Source organism: Cyprinodon tularosa, unplaced genomic scaffold (genome assembly GCF_016077235.1).
Source record: "Cyprinodon tularosa strain WSP-4 unplaced genomic scaffold, ASM1607723v1 ctg206, whole genome shotgun sequence".
Classification (NCBI taxonomy): domain Eukaryota; kingdom Metazoa; phylum Chordata; class Actinopteri; order Cyprinodontiformes; family Cyprinodontidae; genus Cyprinodon; species Cyprinodon tularosa.
Window position 1 is genome coordinate 1,263,625 of NW_024038764.1, and position 26,255 is coordinate 1,289,879.

At 39.9% G+C, this 26,255-nt stretch overlaps 1 protein-coding gene across 3 annotated transcripts in view; it reads left to right on the forward strand.

Moving 5' to 3' along the window:
* The window catches only part of LOC119783498 (forkhead box protein N3-like), a 103,055-nt gene that overhangs the window by 36,365 nt on the left and 40,435 nt on the right, over nucleotides 1-26,255 (forward strand). For all 3 annotated transcript variants that reach the window (XM_038285053.1, XM_038285056.1, XM_038285054.1), the window contains one exon: nucleotides 15,574-16,173. In XM_038285053.1, coding sequence (XP_038140981.1) covers nucleotides 15,592-16,173 — 582 coding nt within the window. In that variant the 5' untranslated portion in view covers nucleotides 15,574-15,591. The remainder of the gene's footprint in view (nucleotides 1-15,573; nucleotides 16,174-26,255) is intronic.

The window sequence follows — 26,255 nt, forward strand, 5'->3', positions numbered from 1 at the left end:
AGACGCTGACAGGCCAGTTGTGAGCTTGACTATTCCGATGTGGATCAGTGTCATCTTTAGACTGATGGGGATCATACAGATGATCACATTAAAATATGAAACCTGTTTGTTAAAGGGCAGAAATGCATTAATCATGTCATTCCATTCCCATATGGATAGCAGTTTCATTTTCAGTTTATTTATGATTTTGGAAACCTTAACCTGTGATTCTGATTTTCATGTTCTGTAGTAAATCAAAGAGGGGGAAAAAATGTTCTTTATACCAGAAAGTTGAAGATTCACAAGATGTATTGGTCAAAATATAGCTTCTTAGTCATTATCTATTTCTTTAAGTATAAAAAATATGAAGAAAAGCAAATTCTGTTGTTTAATAAAAATGTTTTTTTTTTTATTCAACGTGTTAAAGTGCAGGTTAAAAAATAAACAAAACCCAATCCCCATTCACCCCCGCCCCCCCCCCCCCCCCCCCCCATACATTATGGGGGAAAAACTATTAGATTGAAAATAAAATAAAATAACTAATCCTAATGTCATAACTTTTTCAAGTAGAAATGAGAGCATTTCGCTGGTTTGTAGCCCTTTCCATTTATTGATTCTTTAAAGTTCAGACACGCTTTCTGGGTTGTCATTTAAATAGTGTTGATTAGATGACAAAAAAAATTGTTGGGCCGTAACTTGAGTCCAATTAGAGCAGAACCAGGGTCGTTTTGGGAGAAAAAAGTTTGGGAGGAATTAAAAAAGCTCCATAGAAGGCTGACATCTGATATCATATTTTATTTTTAACAAGTTTTGAAGTTTTAAACAGCCTGAATGTAGTTTTGTCAGCATTCTGAGTACGTTTCAGTTGACATAAGGTATCTTCTGCTGTGTTAAAAACAGCTTGTAGGAGTGGGAGGGAGGAGTGAAGGATGTAAGCAGAGTTGTATCATCAGCACGAGCGCTGGGAGGATCGTCAGCAAAGGCAGGCCAGAGAGGAGCGTATAGGCGCCTGACAGATTGCTGCTTCACTCTCTTGTCCTTGTCTGTGCACTTCTCTCTCCTCTCAGCCAGAACCTCCGTTCTTCAGCCAAAGGTGATCTAATAAACTCCTCAGTCATTAATTTCTTTGCCAACCATGAATCAGGAAAATGTTTTCTTGAACACCAACAGTTTTCAGCTGTTTTGCTTATTGATTGAAATCCATCCACTTCTGGACAAAGAGCAGCTCCAGGTTTCTGGGAAGCCAGACAGGGTGGACCTTTGGAACTGGTGTGGCTCTTCCAGCGGTTGTTGCCATGGTTTTTCTTCTTTTTTTTTCTGTGTCTGGATCAAGTTTAGGCCAGTGGCCGAGAGCCTGAGCTGCTGTTTGTTAAAGATAACTGGAAAAGCCGGAGGGGAGCAAAGAGACAACAGAAACAGACGCAGAGAGGGAATGCTGTTTCATTTCTTGCTTTATTTTAACTGCAAGACAAACATCTAAAACCTCACCACCTCAAAGCATCATCCGCCCTACTCTCCCCTAAATGTGGGGATCCCGATAGATGACGCTGGCCTCTTTAAGGAGTTCGCTGAGGCTTTCTCTTTGTGGCCTGAACTCCTCTCTGCCCACTATCAAAGCTCCTTTGGCTCTGCGCTGGCTGCTTTGATTTATCGTATACTGTTTCTGGCAGTCTCCCTTTCTTTTTCATTTTTGCTCCAACTCTCTCTTTCTATGCCTCTCACACACACATTGTTTTTACTTTCCCACAGTATTGTAAAGGAGCACGAAGCGCCAACAGGGACCTGCTCACTGTCAAGGAGAAAAGACAGGGGGGCCTTAGAGGAAGTGAGGGAAGGGTTGGGGAAAGATGGGGAGAACTGAGGCAGCAGAGGGAGAAAAGGTGGAAAATTAGACATGGGAAGTCTTATCTTTATTACTGTGGGAATTGATGTGTAGAAGTATTCATCAAACCTGTATAGTATATAGCTATGTAATGTATACTGCATATAGTATATTGTGTATTTTATGTTGTATACAGCTATAGATTCTGTATATATATCTATTTTGTTTGCACCATCAACACCAAGTCAGACTCCTTGTAAGTGTAAACCTACAGTACTTGGCAATAAACTTGATTCTGATTATAATGTAATTTGGATAGATTTTGACCAAGTCTTTCAAGTTTTGGAAACAGTCTTTATAATATTCAGCAGAAAGAAATGACTCCACAGTATGCAAATAGCATTTCTTCATTTTGCATGTGATCATTTTTATATTTTTTTAAGGAATTTTTGATTTTCTTTTCAAACTTTGATAATTCTTGGATGCTCTTCTGTGTGATTTTCCAAAAATCTAAATGTTTTTTTTTTTACCAAGACATGTTCTCTTTAAAAAAGATCTAATTTTTGGAAAATCTTGATTTTTTTTTTCTTTTCTTTTCTCCAATGCACCACTTGGGCTTCCATAGCCCAGTGTTAATCAGCTCATTAATTGTTTATAGATACGTACTTATAACTGTTAAACTGCCTCTCTGTAAAACACTGCTAGCTGCAGACATTTAGTTTGTTATATTTTTATTATATTTTTCTTTTGAGTTTGGGTCGCCTCTTGAAGGGGTTACTTAAAATGAAATCTACCTTATGAAATAATGTGTCATTTTAAAGTTTTATTATGAAACAAAAGAGGGAAAAAAAGATTAATTTGATAGGAATAAAATGGAGGTTAGATTTTCAAGTCATATCGCCATTCAGAATAACAATTTATTTGGTAAAATTGCTACTAAAACACCAAGTAATTGTGGCTCATAATCTGGTTTACTGACATAATCAACCATAGTTATGTGCAAAATCTGGCATTTCTAGTAAATAAATAGAATAAAATAAATAAAAAATAAAATAACAAACAGGATTGCCTAATAGCAAATTTAAGCAGGAGATAATTTCATCTGACCTCAGTAGTAGTGAAACTCTCATAAGAATATTACTAAAGTAATGGTTAAAGTAACTTAAAGAACAACAAATCCTGAAATAACATTTTCTTTATAAAAGTTTTTGTAAATGTAACTGATTTTTACCCACCTCTGTAGATATGTCTGTAGAGAGGGTTTAAATGACAAATATAAATGACGTAATATTTATTCAAAAGAATTTCTGAGTTAAAGAAAAGTCAGTGTTGAATAGCTACTCCCTGCTAAAGTGCAGCTAACAAGTCTATGTATTGAATAAGAAATACTAAACTAAAAATTGAGTGTCTGCCATTCAGATTTGAGATTTTTAGTATTATTTTTGGTAACATTGGGGTTTTTAACTAAATCTTTCTCCTCCTGACACGTTGGCAGCAGACGGTTAAGGCTGACAGCTAAACCTAAAGACCCAGTGAGCACAGGGTCACCTCAAGTCTGAGTTACCTGCTTCTTCTTGTTGTGTCAGTAAACCCAAAACTGCAATGCAACGGCCAACTCCAGGCAAGTCATCAAATGTGTCGCCGGTAAAATTCTTATCACAAAACTGTTGTTTGATGCAGCATGAGAGGGAGTAGACAGTTAAGTCATTTATAAAATAATTTCATTGTTAAATTGGCTCTAAGCAACTTTCTTTATAGACAGTGATTCATCTTAATTAGCCTGAGGCCAACTTTAAGGTGTTACGATGTCCCTTCAGTTTAAAATCCATCTCTGACCTAACAGTGAACTCCAAACCTACTGCAATGTTTAGCTTCGAGGTTCCAAAGCTGCAAAGTGAAAAAACATCAAACACTAAAGTAAAAACCTCCAACAGAGACCGTGTTTAAAGATGGCGACCATTTCTAGTTTTGGACGTTTCCTACTAACCATAAGTTAATCCGTTGCCACCTTTGAGACATTTTTGCCTACTTCTATTCTGAATTTATGGATTATATTTACAATTATAGATTAATGTAAACTTTTTTTTTTTTTTTTTTTACTAATGTAAGAAAATCTGCCGATATGAATAAAGTCAAATTGATCTAAAAGGAAGATGTTCAGAAAACTTTTCTTATTTCAGGGTTTATTATGTATTTCCCAACTGGCTGTAAGGAATTTATACTCTGTGGCTTAAATAATTTGAGCCATTTTAGTTTAATTCAAAGCAATCATAAAGCCCAACATTGTTCCGTCTATACAATGAATATAATGGAAATAGAATGTAATGTGCAATGTTATACGGTATATGATATTTGCATCAATATTAATTTCAATACATAATAAATCCATAATTAAAGTAATTGGTAAATAATAGAGATTTTCAAACCATGAATCAAGCTACCGACCACAACAAATAAATACCTTCCTAGCAAATAAAGCAGGACTGTCATTTCCCTTGGAGCCCAATGATCAGTTTGGAAATTAATCCTGAGATTCACTTCCAGACAAACTTTTCATCTCCTGTCTGGCATCCAATTTAGCTTCTTAGCTTGCTAAAAAAACACTATAAAGTCACCAGATCTCAGCTTTAAAATGAGAAGGGGAATTAAAACCAGCATTTTCATCCTAGTTCCTGTCCATGATCTACAGGTCTGTGGAGCGATTGGGTTTAGGTCTCTATTAGAGTTTTTTAGTTGTGTCCCATAGGATAGAAGTCAGATAATCCTATAAGTAGATTAAAAGACCTCTAGAGAAGGTGACCTAAAGAATGCTCATTATTAGACAAAATTCTTTCCTCACATCTTCTTGTGAGGTGATATATTGAAATAAAACCGGAAATTAAACTCTATTTAAACCGCAGTGGCTGTTTAGAGAAATACTACAAGGTAGCATCTAAGCGAAGAGCTGCAGATGTTCATGTCAATTAAACGGCAAAATTATTGGATTTTTTTATTTTTTATTTGACAGCAGGTCAACATGGATTATTTTTTGTTTAATATATATAGAAAAGGTTCAATCTGTAGAAGCATACTTTGAAACTTCCCCTGTTAAATATAAGGTGCTACTGGATGCTTGCCAATAGTTGAGACCAGAGTGGATGTTTTCCTTATTTTTCGATCTTTTTATCAACTGTTACTATAGAGGGGTGTAAATTGGTCATATTAATACCTAGATGCTCCTTAAAAGAGCAATCCTTCACTTCATCTTTTCCTGCATTGGATTTCTGCACGTTTCCTTTTCCTTACATCACCGGCATGTCTTAAAAAGGACGGACCCCGCTGTCTTTGGAATATCAGGCCGCGTCAAGATGTTTGCCCTCCAACCGTAGTGTGACAGGTCAGCTGCATGAGAACAAACATGCTTAAAACCATGATTACAAATGAGAAAGATAGCCTGTCATGGTCATAGCCATGTGATCGACCCTCAGGCCTTGACTTTTCCTTTTAGGTTTGACCTGAATGCTGCAGACAGTGCACTACACCTCACCCTTATGCTGCCTCCAGGCTGCACACAAACACGATTCCCCTTCAGGCTGCCCTGGTCGTGTGTACATCTCCGTCTAATTGTTTTCCATCCTCAGAGAGCAAGAGTAAGCGTGACTTCATGATCAGTGGCTGCTGATGAATCAGACCAAACGGACTTTGTGTTTGCCCGATCTAAATGTCTGTTTGCTTTGTTGGTTAGCCACTTTGAAGGACAGAGGCTGCGGGTCTGCATGTGTCAACTTGAATAATTCACTTTTACAATTTTTTTTAATCCTTTACCACCCCTTTCTGCCCAAAAGTTAGCTGCACGTTTTCTTTTCCTACACTTTCTATAGTAAACCAGCTTCGAGTTTCTCTCTGCATAAGCAGCACTGCTGTGCTTGATGCTATCGTTTTTCAAAGTGAAAGTTCGGGGGCTCAGTTCCCCTAACTATACGATGATGATCTTCTTATCTGCTTTGTTGGCTTTGCCAGAAAGAGAGGATAATGGTTAACCTTGTGAGAAGGCACTTTGTAGGCTCTGAGGAAAGCAAGTATGCAGAACAAAGGCTAATTTTCTATTAAACAAATATGACACACGTGACCCAACCTTATCTGGTATTGCGAGTTGAAAACCTTTCCTCCTAAATCACCAGCTGAAAAGTTTTTTGTATTTTTCCTTCAAACAATGGTAACATCAAGTGTACCATAGGACCCTGATACCTTAAGTAAGCGTTTAATTAAGTGCCTTTAGATATCAGTGGTCCAACTGGAAGGAGAATGCTTTTTTTTGTTTTTTTGTTTTTTCAGTTTTGTTTTGTTTTTTCCTTCAGATAATCTGAAAAGTGTGGAGTACATTTGTATATACTGCCCCCCTCTGTTAAAAATCTGCTGTTGCAGGTTTCTTGGGGTACATCTGTACCAGTTTTGCACTGAAATTGTTTGTGAAGAAATTGGCTCAAGCTCAGTCAGACCTTATAGGAAGAATCTGTGAAATCAATTATCACCTGATCTTCTAATTAGGATCAAGCTCGTTACTTTGACTAGGCCTTTCTGACACCTCCATATGTTTTGAGCGAATCAGTTCTGTTTTGGCTCTGGGTTTTTCAGGGTTGTTGTATTGCTGTAAGGAGAATCTCTACGTATCACTGCTGAAGAAAAGCGTCTGCATAGCATGATCCTGCCACTACCGTGTTTCACCATGGGATGTTATGTTCAGCATAGATACAGGAGCTCACAGCATTTAGATTCTTAGCGTTATTTAACTGGGTAAAATCCCAATGAAATGATATTTCTGTTTGAAAGGCACTGTTGGTACTGAGCCCATTTTCACTGACTGCTTTCATGTCTGCGTGCGTGCAGTTGTTGTTAGCTGCCTGGCAGCACAGACACAGGGGTCAGGAGTATTCCTCCAGGACACCCTGACCCCCATTCCATAACCCCTTGCTGCTGTAGACAACAAAAAATAAGGCACAGTAAGAACTTATAGGATGGGATTGGTATATCTTTGCTTCCCTAAAGCCCCCCGGTACCCTGATATTTGCCGCCAGGGAAAGGCTAGACTTAAAAATGTTGGGGGGAAGTAATTTTGCGGCCTGGAAATTGAGAACTTCACAAGGTTTCCTGCAAACCATGCTGACATATATGTAGCAGAAGTTATTATTTTCCTGTCTCTTAGAGACTTCTCATTTTCCCCTTCCCTCTGTTGGTCTTCCTTTCCCCTTTCGTCCATCCAGTCTATGTGAAGGAAGGATAAAGGTCGTCCTTTTGTCATCAAAACTCAAGATTAGTTTTGCCTCGGTGCATCTGACTCTCTGCTTTATCACTGTGGCCAGAGGAGCCACAAGGTTCAGCTCACGCCTCTGCAAGTAATAACTCCTACCAGTCGCTGTTCCATTCTTTGCCACTATCTCCTATACTACTATTACTACTCCATTCAGGGGTAGAGGGATTATTTTCAAGGCACTGGCTTTATTACAGTGTATAGTGAAGACTGACGGCAAAGTGAGGTGCACCAGGATGTGTCATACAACATATGTCACTTGCTGCAATCAACCTGACAAAGTTCTAATGGTTGCTTTGGTCCTTGGAGGCCTAGAGTAAAGTATAAATGAGCTGCCGACGGCGTGTCAGAAGCCAAACTAGCCTGTATTTTAATATTACTGCATTGAAGTGGTTTTGAGGGTTCTGTCATTTGATGACTTGGTGATTTTTTTGCTGAAAGTCAGTTTGGCTAATGGTGCAGCCGTGCAGAACGGTGAAATGAAGGATGTTGCTGAAATGTTTCCTCTGGCTTCGGCTCTCGAAACGCCTGCAAGTCTGACAGAAAGAAGCTGCCAAGAGGGAACGGAGATCTTCGGAGGATTACGTAAATATGGCTTATGATCTAGGAGGGTATCTTGGAGAGCATGAATGCGGTGTAAGATGATTACACTGTCAATTAGAGCCCATGAATTAGCTTACACCCTGTCTGCTCTCTGAGGAGTTTATTAACCTTTTTTTTTCGCTTGTGTAAACACCGCTGGCCCCCGCTTCCAGCTGTAAGGTTTACAGAGGGTCGGAGCTGACTGCAGGTCAGCTGGGATACATCCAGGTCACTGACAGCATTCCAATTAGATAGTCCTTACTGTCCTGTTTGCTATCTCCTTCACTTGGGTCAATTTCAAAATCTATAAATATGTTTAGATTTTAATGACATGTTTATAAAAAAAATGTCCTCCTCTATCGTCCCACAGTTTGAGGAACAGTTCCATGCTGGATAAGATAGCAGGCACCCTGTGTTAGTGCAGTACGGATAAAATATTTTCTCTATTAAATAAACCGTAGCAACTTGATAATTTTCTGTTTAAAGAACAAGCTTTGAAACAGGCTGTCCAAATAAGTGACTTCAGTCTAACGCCACTTACAGGCCTCTACTGAGAAAACGATTTAATCAGGAAGATTAAGCAAGTCCTTGTAGAATTGAAGAGGCATGTTCAAACTTAATAAAACACAAATTTAATAACTGAGGCTCTTCTAAGATGTCATGATGATGAAATCCCTTTTTTGTCAGTACAAACCCTTGGAGTTTGATCTATTGATTGTTATTAATATGAAAAGGGATATTTAAACTCTCATCTATGGTGTAAGTTGACATTTTTGTTTCATTAGGGGATTGCAATGTGTTTCTTAATTATTTAAATCTATTTGCATAGACAGGTTTCTTACTTACAACCTAAAGTAGGTAAGTATTGTTTATTTATATAGCACCTTTCACAGACATACAGTAGAAGTCACAAAGTGCTTCACAAAATTACAATTCAAATAAAATACATTTTCAGTCACAAAAGACATGCTAATAAAACAACCCTTAATCTACTAGAATTAGAGGAAATTAAATTCCAACCTCTTCCTGATGAAATGGCAGCTGACTGTCCACATGAGTCCAAATAGACGTAGATGGAGTTCATTGTTGATTGTAAAAAAGGTTGGACATTTTGTTTGGGTCTACCGCTCTAAAATGGAACAGAAAACAATGTTGGGTGCATGTTGCTGGTTACAACTTCTTCATGTCTGGAATAACTATATCAAGCTCACCTGACTATCCTGTCATTTCTCAAACTTAATATATTTACTCACCAGTCTGTATTATTCTTCTCTGGTTCCTTCTGTCGTCATTTACATTGACTTTGCGTTTTCTCGTTCTTGGTGGTTCAAAATACTCCTCTTTGAGTCCCTATCACCTAACCATGAGGAAATAGTGTTTTCATTTGCCAAAACAATTAATTAAATTGGATTTAACTTCCAGGGCCTGAAACCGTATCATCAACTATTCAATACACAAGCTATTTTACTTTTTAATATAAATATTTGGGATGGAGTGAGGAAAACTGGATCAATATCAAAGTCTAATGCTACGTTCAGACCGGACGCTGCAAAAGCAGCAAAATCGTGTCTGCTGCTTCATTTTTGCTGCTTGTACCAGTGAGTTCTGACGCGCGGCTGAAGCAGCTTTGCTGCTCTGGCTGCGCGGTGCAAAAGTGGCTCTGACGCGCGTTGGGCGGAGCTTCACTATCCTTTCTCTGCCTTGCAGCTATATTTGCTGTGATCAGTGGGAATAAAGTAGTTTTAATATGTTTTTAAGTGAGAAAATACACCTGAAAACTTAATCAGTGCAGTCAGTTCATCCAGATTACAATCCTGTCTCCCAATGTTATTTCTGTCGGAGCCGCTCAGACCCCCACATACCGACGGTGCGCCGACAGAAGGAACCCCTTCAACAGTAGCCTCTGGACGGGTCGCCTCCTCGCGGTTTACCGCGGCGGCTGGTAGGTGTTTTTCATCTAAATAATCCGATCTGCAGGCACCAGAATAATAAAAGCCAACATATTCTGCCGGCAGATGTATATATTTTAAGTTAATTATGCGTTAATAAACTGTTTAAGAGGAGTAATCAGAGCGGTCTGTGTCATCAGCGCTGTGTCTCTCTCCCAGCCAGCTCCCAGATCAGCTTCTCTGATTGGTTGACGCGGCGCGTCGAGCAGCAAAAATTCAATTTTTCCATCTCGAGCAGCAACGCGTTTGCGGAGCGTCACGCGCGTCAGATGCCAAAACGCGCCCGACGCGCTGCTTCAGCTGCTCAGACGCGCTGCGTCTGCTGCTCAAAACGCGCCACGGGACCTTTTGCTGCGCCTTGACGCGCGTCAACCATTGACTTTGCATGTAAACTCGCTGCTTCTGTCGCGCCAGCTGCCCCCGGTGTGAACGCAGCATAATAGTATAGATTTTAAAGTTTTGTTTTCAACATAAGTCCCTTTCTTACTCGATCTCTGACAGAACAATGGTTAGCATAGTCCTTTTGGCTTAGTAAATTAAAATAAACAACCTCAACATGAATAACGTTGACTATTGGTACAGTTGTTTTCACTAAATAATTGAATTCTAAGAAAAAAAAATCTTATAGTTTTAATTAGTTCTCTTTTAAAGATAGAGGCAGATGCGCTGCACAGTAAAAATGCTGATTTGGGATAATTATCTCTTCAGTTACTTGGTATAAAACTTAGAGCAACCCTGTGTAACTGTTAACCCAAGTATTAGCTCAATATTAGCTTAACTTTTGATTTTGCTCAATGATTTTTCAGGTCAGTATCGAGCACTTGGAGCATATTGATGCTCTGTGGGCTGCTTCTCAAAAACTCACCTTACTTTAGAGGGTGAGTCTGTCACTCAGTGAGTCATGTAAGCAACACTGCAAAAAAAATTAAATCTATATAATCTTTTTTTTTCTTAAAATAAGTGATTTTTTTCTTGAATTGAGGAGGAAAGTGAGACACTTTGCCAATGGAACAATACAATTTACACTTAAAATAAAAAAGAACAATTAAATTGACTTATTTCAAGTTGATATTATGTAATTATCTTATTTTAAGAGTAAAAACATTCACTCCATTGGGAAATCATGTTATTTACCTGCTCAAAGTGAGAGTAAATACAGTTAATTTAAGAAGTGTTGCCATTCTGAGCTCCGCTTAAACACGAGAGCCAACAGAGCTTAAAAGTTTTTGTAGACAAAACAAACAGATAAGATACTTACCTGATCAGGCATATTCTTAGTTCTCTGATGCAGAATTTAATGTAGGTTGGTCAATCTTTTTTGCAACAGTGCAGTGTTGCACAAATATGAGACAACAATATAACAGTAACTCAAAATAATAAAAAAACAAAACAATATATGACTATTTTTTCAAGATTAAACCACCGTAGCCAAATGCTTTAAAGAATGGACATTAAACCTGGGTTCCAAAGCTGCTCTGCTGCCATGTTGGATGTATCAGACATTAATTATCTGATTGAAAACTAATGACATAAAACAAAAACAACAGTGCTTCTCTGGTTTCTTCTGGCATGATGATGTTGACGTATTTTCTTCCAATGTAGCCTAATTCTCAGTCAGGAAATTCAAAGTTTGAAAACAGATGGCGTTGTTGAGACCAGGTACAAGAAGTTTACCTATTGGTGGGAAAGGAATAATTAGAAAAATAAGCTGAAATCAGTACATAGAATAATGGCCTACTTATCTTCATTGTATAATGTTGTCCATTATCTTAGAGTCAGTGCTAACATTTAAACAGATTCCTTTAGGAAGATGTATGAGACCCAAATCTGTTCGCTTAAATATGAATAATGATATTTCATCAAGTAGTTATAATTCCTGTTTACAAATTGAATTGTTGACTGGTTTGCCTGACAATAATGGGTCAAAGGTTTCCTAAAGAATATCAAAGTAAATTTTGCAAAAAAATAATATGAATTTAATGCTTTGACTGAATAAAAGCTTTATCCAGCAGCTATAATTTCTCTTAATCCACTCATTTTTTTAACTCTAAAAAAATAAAAAAATCTAAGAACCTACTGTACATTTAAAGCGATATAATGATAGCAACAGTGTAATTTAAGTGTACCAGCAGCGACTAGCCATTCCAGATTAGTGTTTCCAGTGGAGAAAGGCATTTATTCTAAATGAATGGTGTCTTTTAAAGTCCGTAAGCTCAGGGTGCAGAGTGCAAACAGAAGCAGCGTGGTTTCAGGGTCACAGAGAGAAAAGACACACTGTACTGACTTCAACTGCTTTAAATTATGCTGGTATGCTCTGAGCTTTACATGAAGAATGTGAGCGATGGATCAGACTGCGCGCTTGGAGTCCAGCGCACGTGTATATGCAAACCCGAGGGGAAGGAAAGGGAATGAGGGGAGAAAAAGAAAAAAAGGAGCCCGATGTGGACACGCCAAAAAGAGACGAAAGCAAATCAAAAACAAGCACGCAAACACAAAAGAGATCCAGAGAATGAGGAAGACAGAGAGAACAGCAGAGTCCCATCTGTCAAACAAATGCGAGGAAGCTCCTAACACACAACTCATTTATACTCACACACCAACACACCCCAGCAAGCATCATTTAGTCTGAACTTGAGCGATATCTGCATTTGTCCTTTAGCAGTGGGTCCTCGGGGGCCACTGTAGAAGTTGCATGGAAGTTTGTTTAGAGCTGAGCTAGTGTGTTAAGCTTTATGGGAGCCCATGGACTACTCGGTGGCACAAACACACACGCATCTCCACGCAAACACGCACAAACTCAGGCACGAGGCTTGGGCGGCAGCTCGCAGTGGCCCCAACCAACAGTGAGGAGTTTGTTGTCATAGCAACAGTAAAATGAGATGACTTTACTGTCAGCCGTAATGTTTCATGGCCCCCTTGCCGCTATGGCAACATAACAAGGAGGAGGAAGAGGAGACGGGAGAGAAAGAGAGCATCAGAGGCATCTCTGCATTCCGGTGGACTCCTACCAGGAACAATGTCAGCGCGATGTCCTTTCTTCCTCCTCAAGACGAATGCAGTCACAAGCAGAAACAGGCATCAACACACACACACCATGAAGAGTCTGTGGGATGCCCTCTCCACCTCGCCCGTCTCTTTGATTTCCCACTCACTATTTTCAGCCGCTACATCGCCAATGGGCCAATTTGAATTCATTATGCTCAATGTCAATATTGGTGCAACATGGCTGTACCTCAGACAGGTACAGGTTGTTGAATGAGCGTGCGCACTTGTCAGACAGCGGGGAGACGAGAAACAAGGGGAGCGGCAATGGGATGCGGAAGAGAGATCAAAGGCGCACCAGCTCAGGCTAAGCGTTTTCCCGCGCCTAGGAGACAGTGGGAAGGAATAAAGAGGTGACTGTGGGCCGGCCTGATGCATCACAACTCTATATTTAGATCAGTCCTTCCACATCGGCCTGTCAGCGCTGTTAAACAGCTATCTGTGCTGACAAAAAATGTGAAAAAAGGGGAGATAGGTGGAGGAAGCGGAAGTAGGGGAGGAAAAGAAAAGGCAGACGAGAGTGGAGATGAGTTGTTTTGCTCTGTCGCCATGGTGACATGGCAGCCAGAGTTGTGGCGCGCTGACAGTTGTCACGCTGCGGCCGGTTGCCATGGGTGACAGCTGTCAGTCAATGGCGGGGAGTGAGGGGACAGATCGGCCGATGATCACCTTGGATTAGAGAGCGATCGCAGCACACAGAGACGGACCGCAGCATATAATCCTCACGCTCTAATGGCGCTGCGCTGCATCTGCATTCTCACACTGATTAAACCAACCAAAGCATGCATGTTATTTCACTAGAGCTTAATCTATAAATTAAACAATGACTTAAATAAAAAAAAAATAGTAGTAAATTTCCAGCCATGCCACTAATTTCATCCTATTTAAATCATATTGAGTATGTGCCAAGGCTTCTCCATCCCCAACAGACACAGGGGATGTTTTTAAATCCCTGGAACAGGTTTTTAAACCCTGCTGTTGTGTTGTACAACATTTCAAACTAATCTTTTCTGTTTTATACCACAAAACATCATGTGCACAGGGCCTACAAAGCCTGGGTCAACATCTTTCTGCTTCAGGTTCCTGCAAATGTAGAATTCAGGTAGATTGCATATCGATTGCACCTAATCCAACTTTTTTTCTATTCTAAAACTAACAGACATGTAATGAAGTTAGGAACACTTCATGGTCTTTTCTGTAGAATGAAATAAAAAGCATCCGTTTTTATTTTCATGCAGACTGCACAAGGCATAACGACTTAAGTCAAAGTGAATGTTTAACGCTTAGCTTTAAAAGTTATCAGCAGGGAACCAATAAGAGGAGATAATATGGAGCCCTTTAGCTTTAGTGCTATCAATAAGTCAATGAATGTTCATTACAAACTTAAATTATTTGATCCAATATAGAAACTTGATCTGCCTTAAGTTTTATGGCAGCTTTTCTTGAGCTGATATATTAATTTCTATAAACCTTTAGTGTTTTCTGCAGAACAATCCACTCAATGAATGAGGATACTGGTTAAACTGCATCACCATCTGTTAAATTAGCACTCTTTTTGTGGGGGGTTTCATCGTGATTCTCCAAATTTTCTGTATTTGGGGTCAGGCGGGGTGGCCCCTGGGCTCTCCGGTTGTGTTTTTTTCTAGAATTGGTAGAACCCAGGGCCTTTTAATCTCCATTTACTAAAAAGCAACCTTTATAAGTTTTATAAATGTGTTTAATCAAATGGCTTAATCACCTTGTGCATTCTGTCAGGTTTTACAGAGTTCTGCCAATTATCTTTGATCTTTTGATCAAGTTGCTCTGACACATTAAGGCAACCGTGCCCACTTTTTATTGTTCACTTTAGCTGCCAGGAAAGGATGCATACAATAAAACATCTCATCAACTTCTTTAAACAGGATTTGTCAGTAAGCGAAGCATCCGAGGATCACCTTTACAAACGAATAAGTTTAATTATATTCCCTCCAAAATTCCATTTAACACAGCGAGTGTCTTTTTTCTTTCTTTCCTGTCTGCATGGGTGTAGATTTATGCTCGGATGTGTGTCTGTTCTCAGGCTCTGAGCGGCTAGAGCAGATTAGGTTTTAGCTGGAGCCGCTGCCGGGCGCCTTCCCACAGCTGTCTGTGCTAGAGGACAATCAGAAGCCCGGCTGTGCGCCTTCTTCTGATTGTGGTGTGACGCTCAGGCCCGTTCCCCTTCAATTACTGCGCTCTGCCTGCGTGTAACGAGCTCAGCATTGCTCTTATGTTGGCAGGATAATGGTCTGATTGGAGCAGGGATGGATTTGAACTCACACTTTAATTTGTTTCTTTTCTTGGTAAATTACCCCGATCATGATCGTGTCTTGTCACAGATATCCCGCTGTGGAACTAAGTCTCATCATTGGATGCTGTTTCTGATGTTGTAAATCCAGGAGTTTGAGATTTAAGGGGGGGGGGGGGGGGGGGGGCTCTTTTCTGCTCTCAATTATCGCGCCGCCCCTGACGATTCCATTTTCTCCTGCTGCAGAGATGTTAAATCACCGACACGGCTTCTGAGCCCCTGCAACCATTAGACCTTTAACAGTTTTCACGTGTTATGACAGCAACCCCGTGTAATGTCAATACTGTGCTGTTACACTGGTAATTAGAGGGTAGTTGTACAAGGAAAGACTTCCTCAGCCGCTGAAGCACTAAATTTGCCGCACCAGTCAGAATTAGACGGAAAGCCCCACAGGGAAATGATGATGCAGATTTTTCCTCACAGATGTAATTCAGCCTAATTGCAAAAGTAGTCAAAATCTCCTCCTTTTTGACCTTTAACAAAAGTGAAGGCTTAATAAAATGAACGACTTGTGTTTCACGTGCTGACCTTCTTTCTATTCTTTCTTTTCCCATCTGCCTCTCCTTCCACCTCTGTTGCTCTGCAGGAGTGCGCCCTGGGCTGGATGGGACCCACCATGCCCCCCAGTAAGAAGGCCCAGAGCCCCAGCAGTGGAGCCAGTGCTTCGCAGGGCATGAGCCCCCCCTACCGGCAGGGGGATGCCGCCACGGCGGCGTCTGAGGCCGAGGCGGCCGACCTCTCGCTCTCCGTGTCCGCCTCTTTCTCTAAAGCCGAAGACGAGGAGCTCACCAGCCTCTCCTGGCTCCATGAGAGCACAGACCTCCTCAACAGCTTCAGCCACTCCGGGCTGCGTAGCGTCTCCCCCCTTCAGGATCCCGACAGCCAACACGCCCGCTCGCCCTCCTCCTCATCCCCATCCCCGGACGACGCTCTGCTCGCCGACGCGCACTCAGCGTACGACTTGGCGGCGGGGGCCAACCGGAAACCTCCGTACTCCTTCAGCTGCCTGATCTTCATGGCCATCGAGGATGCGCCGAACAAGCGGCTGCCAGTGAAGGACATCTACGGCTGGATTCTGGAGCACTTCCCTTACTTCGCAAACGCTCCGACAGGTTGGAAGAACTCAGTGCGACACAATCTGTCGCTCAACAAGTGTTTCAAGAAGGTGGACAAAGATCGCAGTCAGGTAATGAAATCAACATTTCTGCCATCAGCTCCAGAGTAACAAAGCATTTATTCAAACCTTCTCCCGGCAGGACATAACTGGGCCTGTGTTCACTAAGAATAAGTAGAAAATGTGAGCGTCCATGTTTACATGCTGCTGCAACAGAATTTTTAAGGAGTTAAACTATCTGTTTAGAAAAACCTGTTTGAATTCAAGTGTTACTTCAACATTTCCACTTTTTGTCATGTTGCACCATAGTTGAATAACTACCACTTTAAAAAGAGGCTCCACGTTTGGATGAATAATAGTTTATGGATGTTATTAGTTTATCTGTAAACACTTTATAACTCATTCACAACTGTTTCTTATTCATTAGGTAAGGAAGAGACTAAACAGAGCAGGTAACGGCCAAATATTCAACCTACTTTGTTCAAGTGTGTATTCCTTATCAGACACAGTTATTACCTTTATGACTGCAACTAATCATTATTTTGCGAATCGACTAATCTGTCGATTATTTAAGATTAATAATCAGATAATCAGAGGTTCCTCAAAGACGAACTTCTATGAAATTAAACCAGGTGAAACTTAAATGTTTGCACTTAAGGAGTTCTAGATGGAGCATATTGACAGACGAAAAGTTGTTTTTTATCTTAAAACGCAAAATGTTTATATATTTTTTACAATTTTGGCATAATTCCTGTTCTAAGCGGGCACTCTGTCAGCTAAAGGCATGTTTTAAAGTCTCTATACTTTAGTTAACGATTAATCAATTTCCAAGTTAGTTGACGGTTATTCAAATAATCGATTAATCACGATTAATCCGGTTAATTGTTTCAGCCCTAATTACCTTGTGAGCACAGTAAGCACTTGTAAAGCTTCATTTTTGTACCGTGCATATTACATTTAATGTATAATATACCTTTATGAGTGAGTTATAAAGTGTTTACAGATCAATTAATAACATATCTGTAGCTATTAACAGCCTATAGCAGGACCCTTATTTTAAAGGGGTAACCTTTAATGGATTTAATAAGGCTTAGACAAAGACGATGAAGCAGATAGTTGTAAAGTTAAAGAAAAAAAGTCCTACATGGCTTTTATACATTTTTAGAAATCAAAATCTTAAAAGCCTGACCTGCATATTTGTTTTTAATTGCCTTTAAATTTGGAGAATGTTTTTTTTCTGATGAAACTTTCTTTTTTACCTTTTGGACTTTTGTGCCACGTGTTAAAAGCCAGTCTCCCTGTGTGTATTATTACACAGTGAAGCATAACGGTGGCAGCATTATGCTGTGCAGGTCCTAAATACAGGACAAACCTAGAAGATGGCCTGTTAGTTGAAGTTGTTGAACTTTCCAGGTCGACGATGACTACAAACCATTATTAGGACAATAAAAAACATACATATTTCACAATGGCCTAGTCAAAGTTCAGAGCTAGAAAACATAAGAGAATTAGTATAGATATCCGTGCTAGAGTGATTTTCAGATATTTGTTGACAATAAGGCTTTGCTTTGCCTTTATCTATTACCGTACTCTGAATATAATGAAGTTTTTTTAATGTGACTGAAGGTGAAAAAGGTTCAAATCAAGGGAAGGTACTCCATCTTGGATATAAAATCCTTATGGGTCATTAGAACCTTTCTGTAGCCCAGTCCTCCACCTCCCTGCCAGGCAGCAGTGGAGACAACAAAAACTGAGCCGATTTTCTTCTGACAGCTTTCTCTAACATATCTGGAAAAGATGCCGACAGCCTGTCAGCCCTATAAAGCTTATTATGAACCAAATAAAATCTTTTCTGAGATGAAACATCTGAATTTGTTGATGCTCTTTATATCTCTCAGCTTAAGGACAACCACAGTCATTGATTAGCAAACTGCGGTTCACCCGCATGTTTTTTTAAATAGCACCGGCCACATGTATGAGCCTACAATCACTCCATCATGTGTGGTTGGACCTCATTTCGCAGCCAGACACTTATCAGCGGCTCGCAGAAACATTCAGCGTGAAGTCGAACACATTCTGTATTTTGTCTACAGCTGTACCAGAATCAGCCTTATCAATAGTTGATGATCTCTGCTTTCATAGTTCTCTTTCAATCCGACGTTCTGTGCCTCCCCAGTGGGAAGAGCGTTTCGCTTTTGATTTAAGTCTTGATGCAGCCTTTTAATGCTGGCTTTCCCAAGCACTTTTTTATTTTCTTTTATCCATTTGGGGTAAACCGGGAGCGAATCCCTTCTCTCAATTAGCGCTAAATTAATACCGGAGGATTTAATCGCACAGATGCCAGCAGCCTTTAGATCCGGTCTTGCCCATGGGGTTGTTAGGTAGCGGCGGAGGGGGGGGGGGGGCAAGAAGGATCAATGCTCACCCTGATGGAGATTATACCAGAGTGGGGGGGTGACTGCTTTTGCTGTCTGGGTTTGACCAGAACAGGATTTAAATCGTTTGTGCGTGAATAAACAAAATGGATGAAAGATGGAGAGGGTGTGTGTGTGTGTGTAGGGGGGGGAGTGTGAGAAGCACACACCCTGGCTGTCATCTGGCCCTTGACTACGACTACCAGTTTTTCTTGTATACATATCTCCATAGTAACAAGGTTGCAGTTGACATAAAAGTATGCTGTTGCTGTAGCAACGGGAAAACTGATTTGGCTTTACAGACTTGTATATAAATGTGTGTGTTTCAGAGGTGCTGAAGCTACATGTCCTCCTCCTGTGTGTGTGTGTGAGTGTGTGTGCAGAGCAGCTTGTGGAGAGGTGATTCTGGCAAGGACGCCTCGTCTCGTCTTCCTGTCACTGCACACTGCCTAAGACAGCACGCTCATTAACCCCTCAAACCCACTCCCCTCTTCCCTCCCTCTCTCTCTGTCTCTTATTTCTCTCCATTTCCTGCACACAAGCACGCACAGGACAATTATGACACGCAAACAGGCGTCGCCGCACACGCTCCCCAACACGCATGAATGCGTAAAAGGGGTTCGACGCGTGCGCATGCTTGAGCGCGGCACCGGTGTGGAAATGAGGGCACATCTCTGCAGACTCTTACTCTACCTGCCAAGAGCCGAGCTTTATCTGAAGCTGCAATTACAGAATCTCTGTAATTTTCACTCAGACTGCCTTTTTTTTTTTTTTATAAAGCTTTTCACCTAGAATATCTGCACTGAATCCCCCCCCTCCACACACACACCCTCCTCTACCTGTTTATTTCCTTTGAAGCGAGCGTGCAATTACAGGCTGTAAGATATCGTTCTGTATGGTGCATTATGTTTTACTCAGTGCTCACCGTGGAGGAGAGCCGGAGATAAGAGCGCCGCTGAAGGGGAGGTCAAGTTATGGTTACGAGGGATAATTCGAGATCCGTTGGCGCTTTGGAAGAGAGGAAAGGGAGAGCAGGGGGGGATGTGAACGCACCAAATTATATTTCCATCAATTTAAAGAGGTGGAGATTAATATGGCGGCGGCCTATTTGTTCCAGTGGCTGTATTTCTGGGTCATATCCAGGTAGATGACAAGATGGGGTCTAGTTTAGAATAAGCTCACTGGGAGCTGAAAGTTGAGAGAGAGAGCGTGAGAGAGGGCGTGAGTCCTGCTGTTGCCATGGCTTTGTTTACAAACAGGATTCTTCTCTGTGCTGAATGACATGCCTCGGTGTTGTTGCCCTCAGTCTTGTGGATCAGTGCTGGAGATCAATGTTGTAACAGCGCAACACACATAAACACGCACACACAGTCAGCAATATATCTTTCAAAGGCTCTTATGAAATCACAGCAGAGAGGCAGTTTTGTAATCTGAGACTCGCTGTGAAGTCTCTCGGCGTTGCACTTAAGTGTGTCACCCAGAACTTAACCTCACCCTGTTCAGATGAGCGGTATCCTTCATGTTTTTACGTTTAAACAGTCGGGAGCAGTTCAGGTGATGGTACGATTGGCTGCTCTACTTCTAGTTTTGCCTACTAGAAGATTGTTAAAATTTTGCATGCAAAAATGAGATTTTCATGTCATACATCTGGTTGCTGGACAGAGATTAGTTCACATTATCCTGCAAGAGTGGGTACAGCTTTTTCCTTACTTTGTTTGCAGAAAAATACTTGCTGCATCCAGAAGTGCACTGATCAGATTTTTGTGTTGCCCCTTACAGTTTTACACCAATTCTGATTTCTCTCTAAAGATTTAAACTATACATTCAGACAATTCTTTTTCATACCATAATTGATTGTGTATAACAGAAGCAGCTCGCAGTGCGTAAAGCTGAAAAAACTGAAAAAGAAGAATCGATTAAGAAGTTTAAAATGCAAAGCATTGATTGTAGGGATTTAAAAGGATGAGATATGATTTGAGCAATTTCTTTGGGAAGAATATTTTGGCCCATAAATACAGATTTTATAAAATATGAACTGTGTCACTTTGTCCTCGTTCTCAAGTTGTACTACACTTTTTATGCATTTTTTAATTCAAGGTGTTACTGATGTCATTAAAGGGATCAAAAACTCTCTTTTGTGTCACTAATTGAATAAATGATCTCTCAATATTAGTGTGTGTCTTCGAGTCTTTAGTGTAGAGTGAGTTCAAATGTGATGTTTTACAATCATTCATGCACTACCTGGAACAGTAGCCATTTCATTCACCTGAAATGTGAATTTTAAGATAACTTTTTAAAAGTTTGACAAAAATGAAATGCTAATTTGAAGTGTTTCCATTTGGTTTGAACCGAATTGACAAAAAAATGCAAAGACATCCTATCTTGTGGTTCATATTAGGGGTGTAAATCACATCCATCATGGCGATTCGATTCAGTATCGATTTCCTGATCCAACGATTCGATTATTTTCGATACTTAAGAATACACCACGATTCGATTCGATTCGATTAATCGATTAATCGGTTAATTTTTTTTTTATTATTATTTATTTTTATTTTTTTTTACACCTTACAGGCTAAACAAAGTTTCAAGTTTGAAATAAATCAATGAAAGCTGTAATATCATTATGCATTTTCTTTAGAAACAACAGCAAATAACAGAAGTAGAAAAGTTGCATCAAAAAATACTGCAAAAATACTGCACAATATCAGTGTAATGAGTTCAATGCAATACCTCGGCTCCAGAGAAACTGTCCAACGTATTTTTTTAGAATGTAATAAATATATTCAGGAAAGAGAGATGTTGTGTAGAGAGTTAGACAGGAATAAAAATAAACTACATATAAGGGAATTGTTTCAAAGGTCATCTGGGGATGTAGTTTTTGGGGGTATTTTTAATTTTCTAAGAAGAACGGGTATTTTAGGGAGAATATAATAGTTTGTCTGGTCCATACTCCATTCTGGAAGGTGGCGGTAATGCAGCTATAAGTTGTTTGCCAACCGCCATTAAAAAAAAGAAGAAGAAGAAGGCTCCAGAGTGTTGACGTCACCGCCCCTTGAGAGACGCTCCGCTGCTCCTCTCCCAGATTGTAGCTGACCGCAAACAGTGCACCAGACAGGAGGCCGGCTAGTTTTGTTTTTATGACCGAAATTGCGGAAAACAACTCGTGAAGTTTGACCCGCTAGAAGAGCGAGGTGCGCGAGACCGCTGGGAGCCTTTTTCCAGCTGAATCTCCGCTCTTTTTGCCCCATTGTCCCTCCGTCGTCGGACTAAACTCGCCCCCACTTCCTCATCGCCTCGGCCGTATCTAGACCCACAGCGTGTAGCCCAGACCACGCTTCAATACTGAGCATAATTTAAAAATGTCTGTGTGAAGCTTGCTGCAACAAACTGCTGTAAGAGTATAACCAGGAAGCGCGGTAGGAGGGGAAAATAGGTTTAGCGCCACCGCAGCACGGGAGGAAGAATTACGCCCAGGAGCAAATGGATAAAAATAGACCGGAGGGAAAAAAAAAAACATTAATCGATTATCTTGCGGACGTATCGATGCATCGGATCGTCGGCTTTTGGATCGATGCATCGATACAAAACGATTATTATTTACACCCCTAGTTCATATTAGCTTGTCACACTTGGCTGTAGAAAACAGGAAGTAGAGGATGCAATCCAGCATGTGACCACAGATCAGTAATGGAGGAACGTTTAAAGAATGCATTGCTATCTGGCAAGTTGTTCTTTTTATTAAAATGTCAGCCTATAAGGGCAATGTTGCTAGCAGCCATGTCTAGTGAAAAAGCTGATAGAAACACACCTAGTCAGGCCAAAGAAGTCCTCAGAAAGTAATACTTATTAGCACCTGTAAGGTAGAAAAGAGAAGAATAAAGTTTTGATTTTACTCCTTTGTTTTGGCTTGGAATAATATGGATTAAACTGGATTAAATATGAATTGATCTATACAATTTGTCCTCTGGAGCTTTAGAAATGAACCAATTGTAGTAAAAGTTGAAATTGCACTTTACCTACAAATTTAAATAATGAAAATCCTGATTAAAGCTGTCATTTCTAGAAGTTGTTTTAAAAGAAAGTGTCTCTTCAACAGCAGATTTCCGTGCCAGCTGCTGTTTTCAGTGGAAGAGCTCATCTGTGATCTCACATCTGCCCAACGACAAGACAATTAATGAACTACACAGTAAACATAAGAAAGCATTTAGTGCCTTATTGGAAAGGTATTTCTCCCAGGTGTTGGTGGAGAAAGGATATAAAAACATTCTTATTGATGCTTGAATGAACGACAACTTAAGCTTAGGAACTAATAGTAGTTTACTAGTTCTACACTTTTTAATTGATTTGGTTTTGAAATAAGGCAACCATCTGAATCCAAATGGGTTTTGCTAAGGTATTCATAAGAAAATTCAGAAATTAACCGGAATAACAGTTCAGAGCTTCAGTTATTCGATGACAATTAAAAGCACATGGATTGTAAATAGATGGCTGAAATGAAAAACCTTAATTAGAAAAATTTAAATCGTGTCATTGTACTTCCATGGTAGAGATACATGCTGGAATCAATCATACTCCCATCAGCGTTACCACAATGTTTAGTTAAAAGCAAAAATGTTCCAACAGGTATTCTTTTTATCCCAACCCCCTCTCTGATAGATTTCTGTCTGGACACATCTAAAATCAACCTGCACTGTACCTCTAACTGTATAGCTGTGGCTATTGTTTCTACAAAAAAGGATAATCTCTGGATCCTTTTCAGATCATTTGAAGACTCGTCAACGTTTGTTTTCTAGGTTTGTCCTTTATTTCATGGTGTTCCTCTACTCTTATCTTTCTTGTCCCCAGTAAAGAAAAGCATAGTGTTTCATGTTGGGGTTGGTAAGATGATGACCATCTGCAGATGGTCAGATGATGAGTGGTATTGAGTTTCCTCAGCACATAAGATTTTACACGTAGCAAAAAAATCGATATTTTCGTTTGATTTAAGCAGAATTTGCTCTATCCACTATATACCTAGTGGCAATTTCAATTAGGATTTTTTTTTGGCCTCTTCTAGATCTTTCTAAGCTGCTTTTCTGATTAAAGCTGTCCTATGCTGCCTGTCATTTAAGGTTGATGTTTCGGTGAGTTTGTGTTTGTGTCTGAGAGTGCAGATTAGAGACTGACATTTTTTCGGGAATCCCACGGGTCACGGGATTCCCGTGGGATGGGAGTCAGTATTAGTAATGATCACGTGATTGGGACGGTACAGGATTAAACATTAACGGGAGCAGACGGGAGCGGGAGCAAACCAATAATAACTAAAAAAAAACTAGGATCGATGCCAAAAAAATAAAATAAAATAGAAAGAAAAAAAATCCAGTACTCCCGCGGCGCCACCATTTTGTAGTTTTTTTCCTTGAAGCCTACGCTATAATGCGAGTCAAAAAAACTACACGACCCAAAAACCAACAGTGCTGCCGCTCTGAGTTTTTTACCCGCGCTCAAAAAAAAAAAACAAGAATGGGAGTGTTGCAGGAGCGGGATTCATTCTGAATGGGAGCGGGATGGGAGTGGGTGTAATTTCACCAGGAGTGGGACGGGATAGGATTTAGATTTCTACTCTGGCCCGGGATCAGGACGGGACACAATTTTTTTCTGTGGGAGTGGGACGGGACAGGAGTGAAAATCCACTCCCGTGTCAGTCTCTAGTGCAGATCTCTGCCAAGCAGCAAATTTACCCCCATATTAGGACTTAAACCTATAGCTAAAACTCTCACACGATCTGCCTCATTACGAAATTCTAATTAATTGTTCCTGGACACAAGGTCCAGCTCTGGTAAAAAAGCTGGTTAAAATCCATTCATTTCACGTGATTTTAAGTCCTTTGCAGAGGTAATTATGACGTAAAACCCTAATGATGTCCATTAATGTGAAGCTAGTCCGTTAGCGCCACAGAGCAAAACGCCCAGACTTGGTGTGCAGGAGACACTTTGACAGATACATTACAAGCAATAGAATATCTCACACCTTCAGCAAGTCAGACTACCGTATGTCTAAGTTTGGCTTTAGGGTGTTTTGTCACAGCTCAATGCTTTCTGAAAGTGATTCCCTACCTCAAAGATCTAGTTATGACTCTATCTGACAGTTTTTTTCTGTCAAACATCTTCTCTGTCTATAATGGTCTGATTTAGGACAATTTTCCAGTGTTTAAAAAAAAAAGAAATGAAAAAGAAATTGTTCCTTATTTGGCATTTTATGTTGCCGTGTCGGTGATGTGAGTCATATGTAGAAAACCTTGTTGTTACATGTTTCCATATGTTCAGTCTAGCCCAAAGGATGCAGTTTAAACATCTGTAAGCTGCTGCAGTTTCTCATAAAGTGGCAACATATCTCCAACTCTTTGGGATTTTAATTCATTCCAGGCTTTGTATCTCACTTTTTCTTCTTTTTGCTTTTTTAAGGACGGCTGTTTTGGCTATGAAGAAAAAAAAATAAACCAAAAAAAAAAAAGTCAAGGAACACTTTGCAGCAGTTAAATTTTACTCCACACCAGATGGGCAAAATCTTTTTTATACTAGCTGAACAAGAAAGGGTCTTGTTTTGAAAATGGAAAAGGTTTCATTCCTTAAAAGCATCTGTAAACGTTGGCAACTAGGCCAGACATTGATGTGTTTAGCAAAAATATGATTTATAATTAAGAAATAAAAAGTGACAAGTGGTAGGGAAGTCCACATTAGCTTGGCATACATATGAAATTAGAACATGTCATCTGCAGACGTTCTGTTTTTAAAAGAGTCCTGCTTTGCTTCCACGGTTGGAAAATTGGCTGCGTTTACTGTAAGTCTCGTTTTCCAAAAAGAAGCATTATTTTTCCTGATTTCAGCTTAAAGTATGACCTAATGCTTAGACATCTGTCTGGCTCATACTGCACTAGACCTGCTGTCTTCTTTTAATTCTCTTGTTTCTATGTATAAAATGTTTACAGTAATAGAGGAACGTTGCAGCACAGTGGCTTAATCGGGCTTTGTTAAAGCATTTCCGCCACCTGGGACTTTCTCTTATTAAAGCTGTATGCAGCCATACTATTACGGCTCATAATATAGATTGAGTCATGTTGTGCATGATCACACAGTGGATAACAAAGCCTCTTATACTGATGTTTGCATCTAGAGTGTAGCAGTGTGCGGTCTGGGCTTTATATATTATGTCTAATCTAATTTCAAACAGAGATTTGGTGTTTGTGTTAAATCCAGAATAGCAGAGGTAATAGTTTAGTTTAATATTAGCTGTTTTTTTATGTTCTATTGTCATTTTTCTCGCCAAAGTAAGACCAAACTACAACGTTAAATATCAACCAAAATATGGATTTGTTTTTAAATTGTTGCAATTCTCTTACTTAGTGTTATAGCCGGAGCATTTCTTCAATGATTCAAGCACAAAGACGCCATGGAGGGTTTTAGTTGGTTTGCCGTCATGTTGGTAGCATACGATTATTATTTAATCAGTTTCAAGCTGTTGTTTTACATTTTAAATATCTGGTCTGGTGCTCTTAATCTGCAAATCTTGTGCAATTCATAACTTGCATTTGTTTATTCTAAATATATTTATTGCCGAATCTATTAATGTCAACAGTATGCTTACTTCTCTGTGTGTAGCACCTTATCAGCAAAATACATTCCTTGTACTTTTAAAAAACTACTTGTGTACTACTTGTGCAATAAAGCTTTTTCTAATTCTGGGTGAAACCAAAAAATT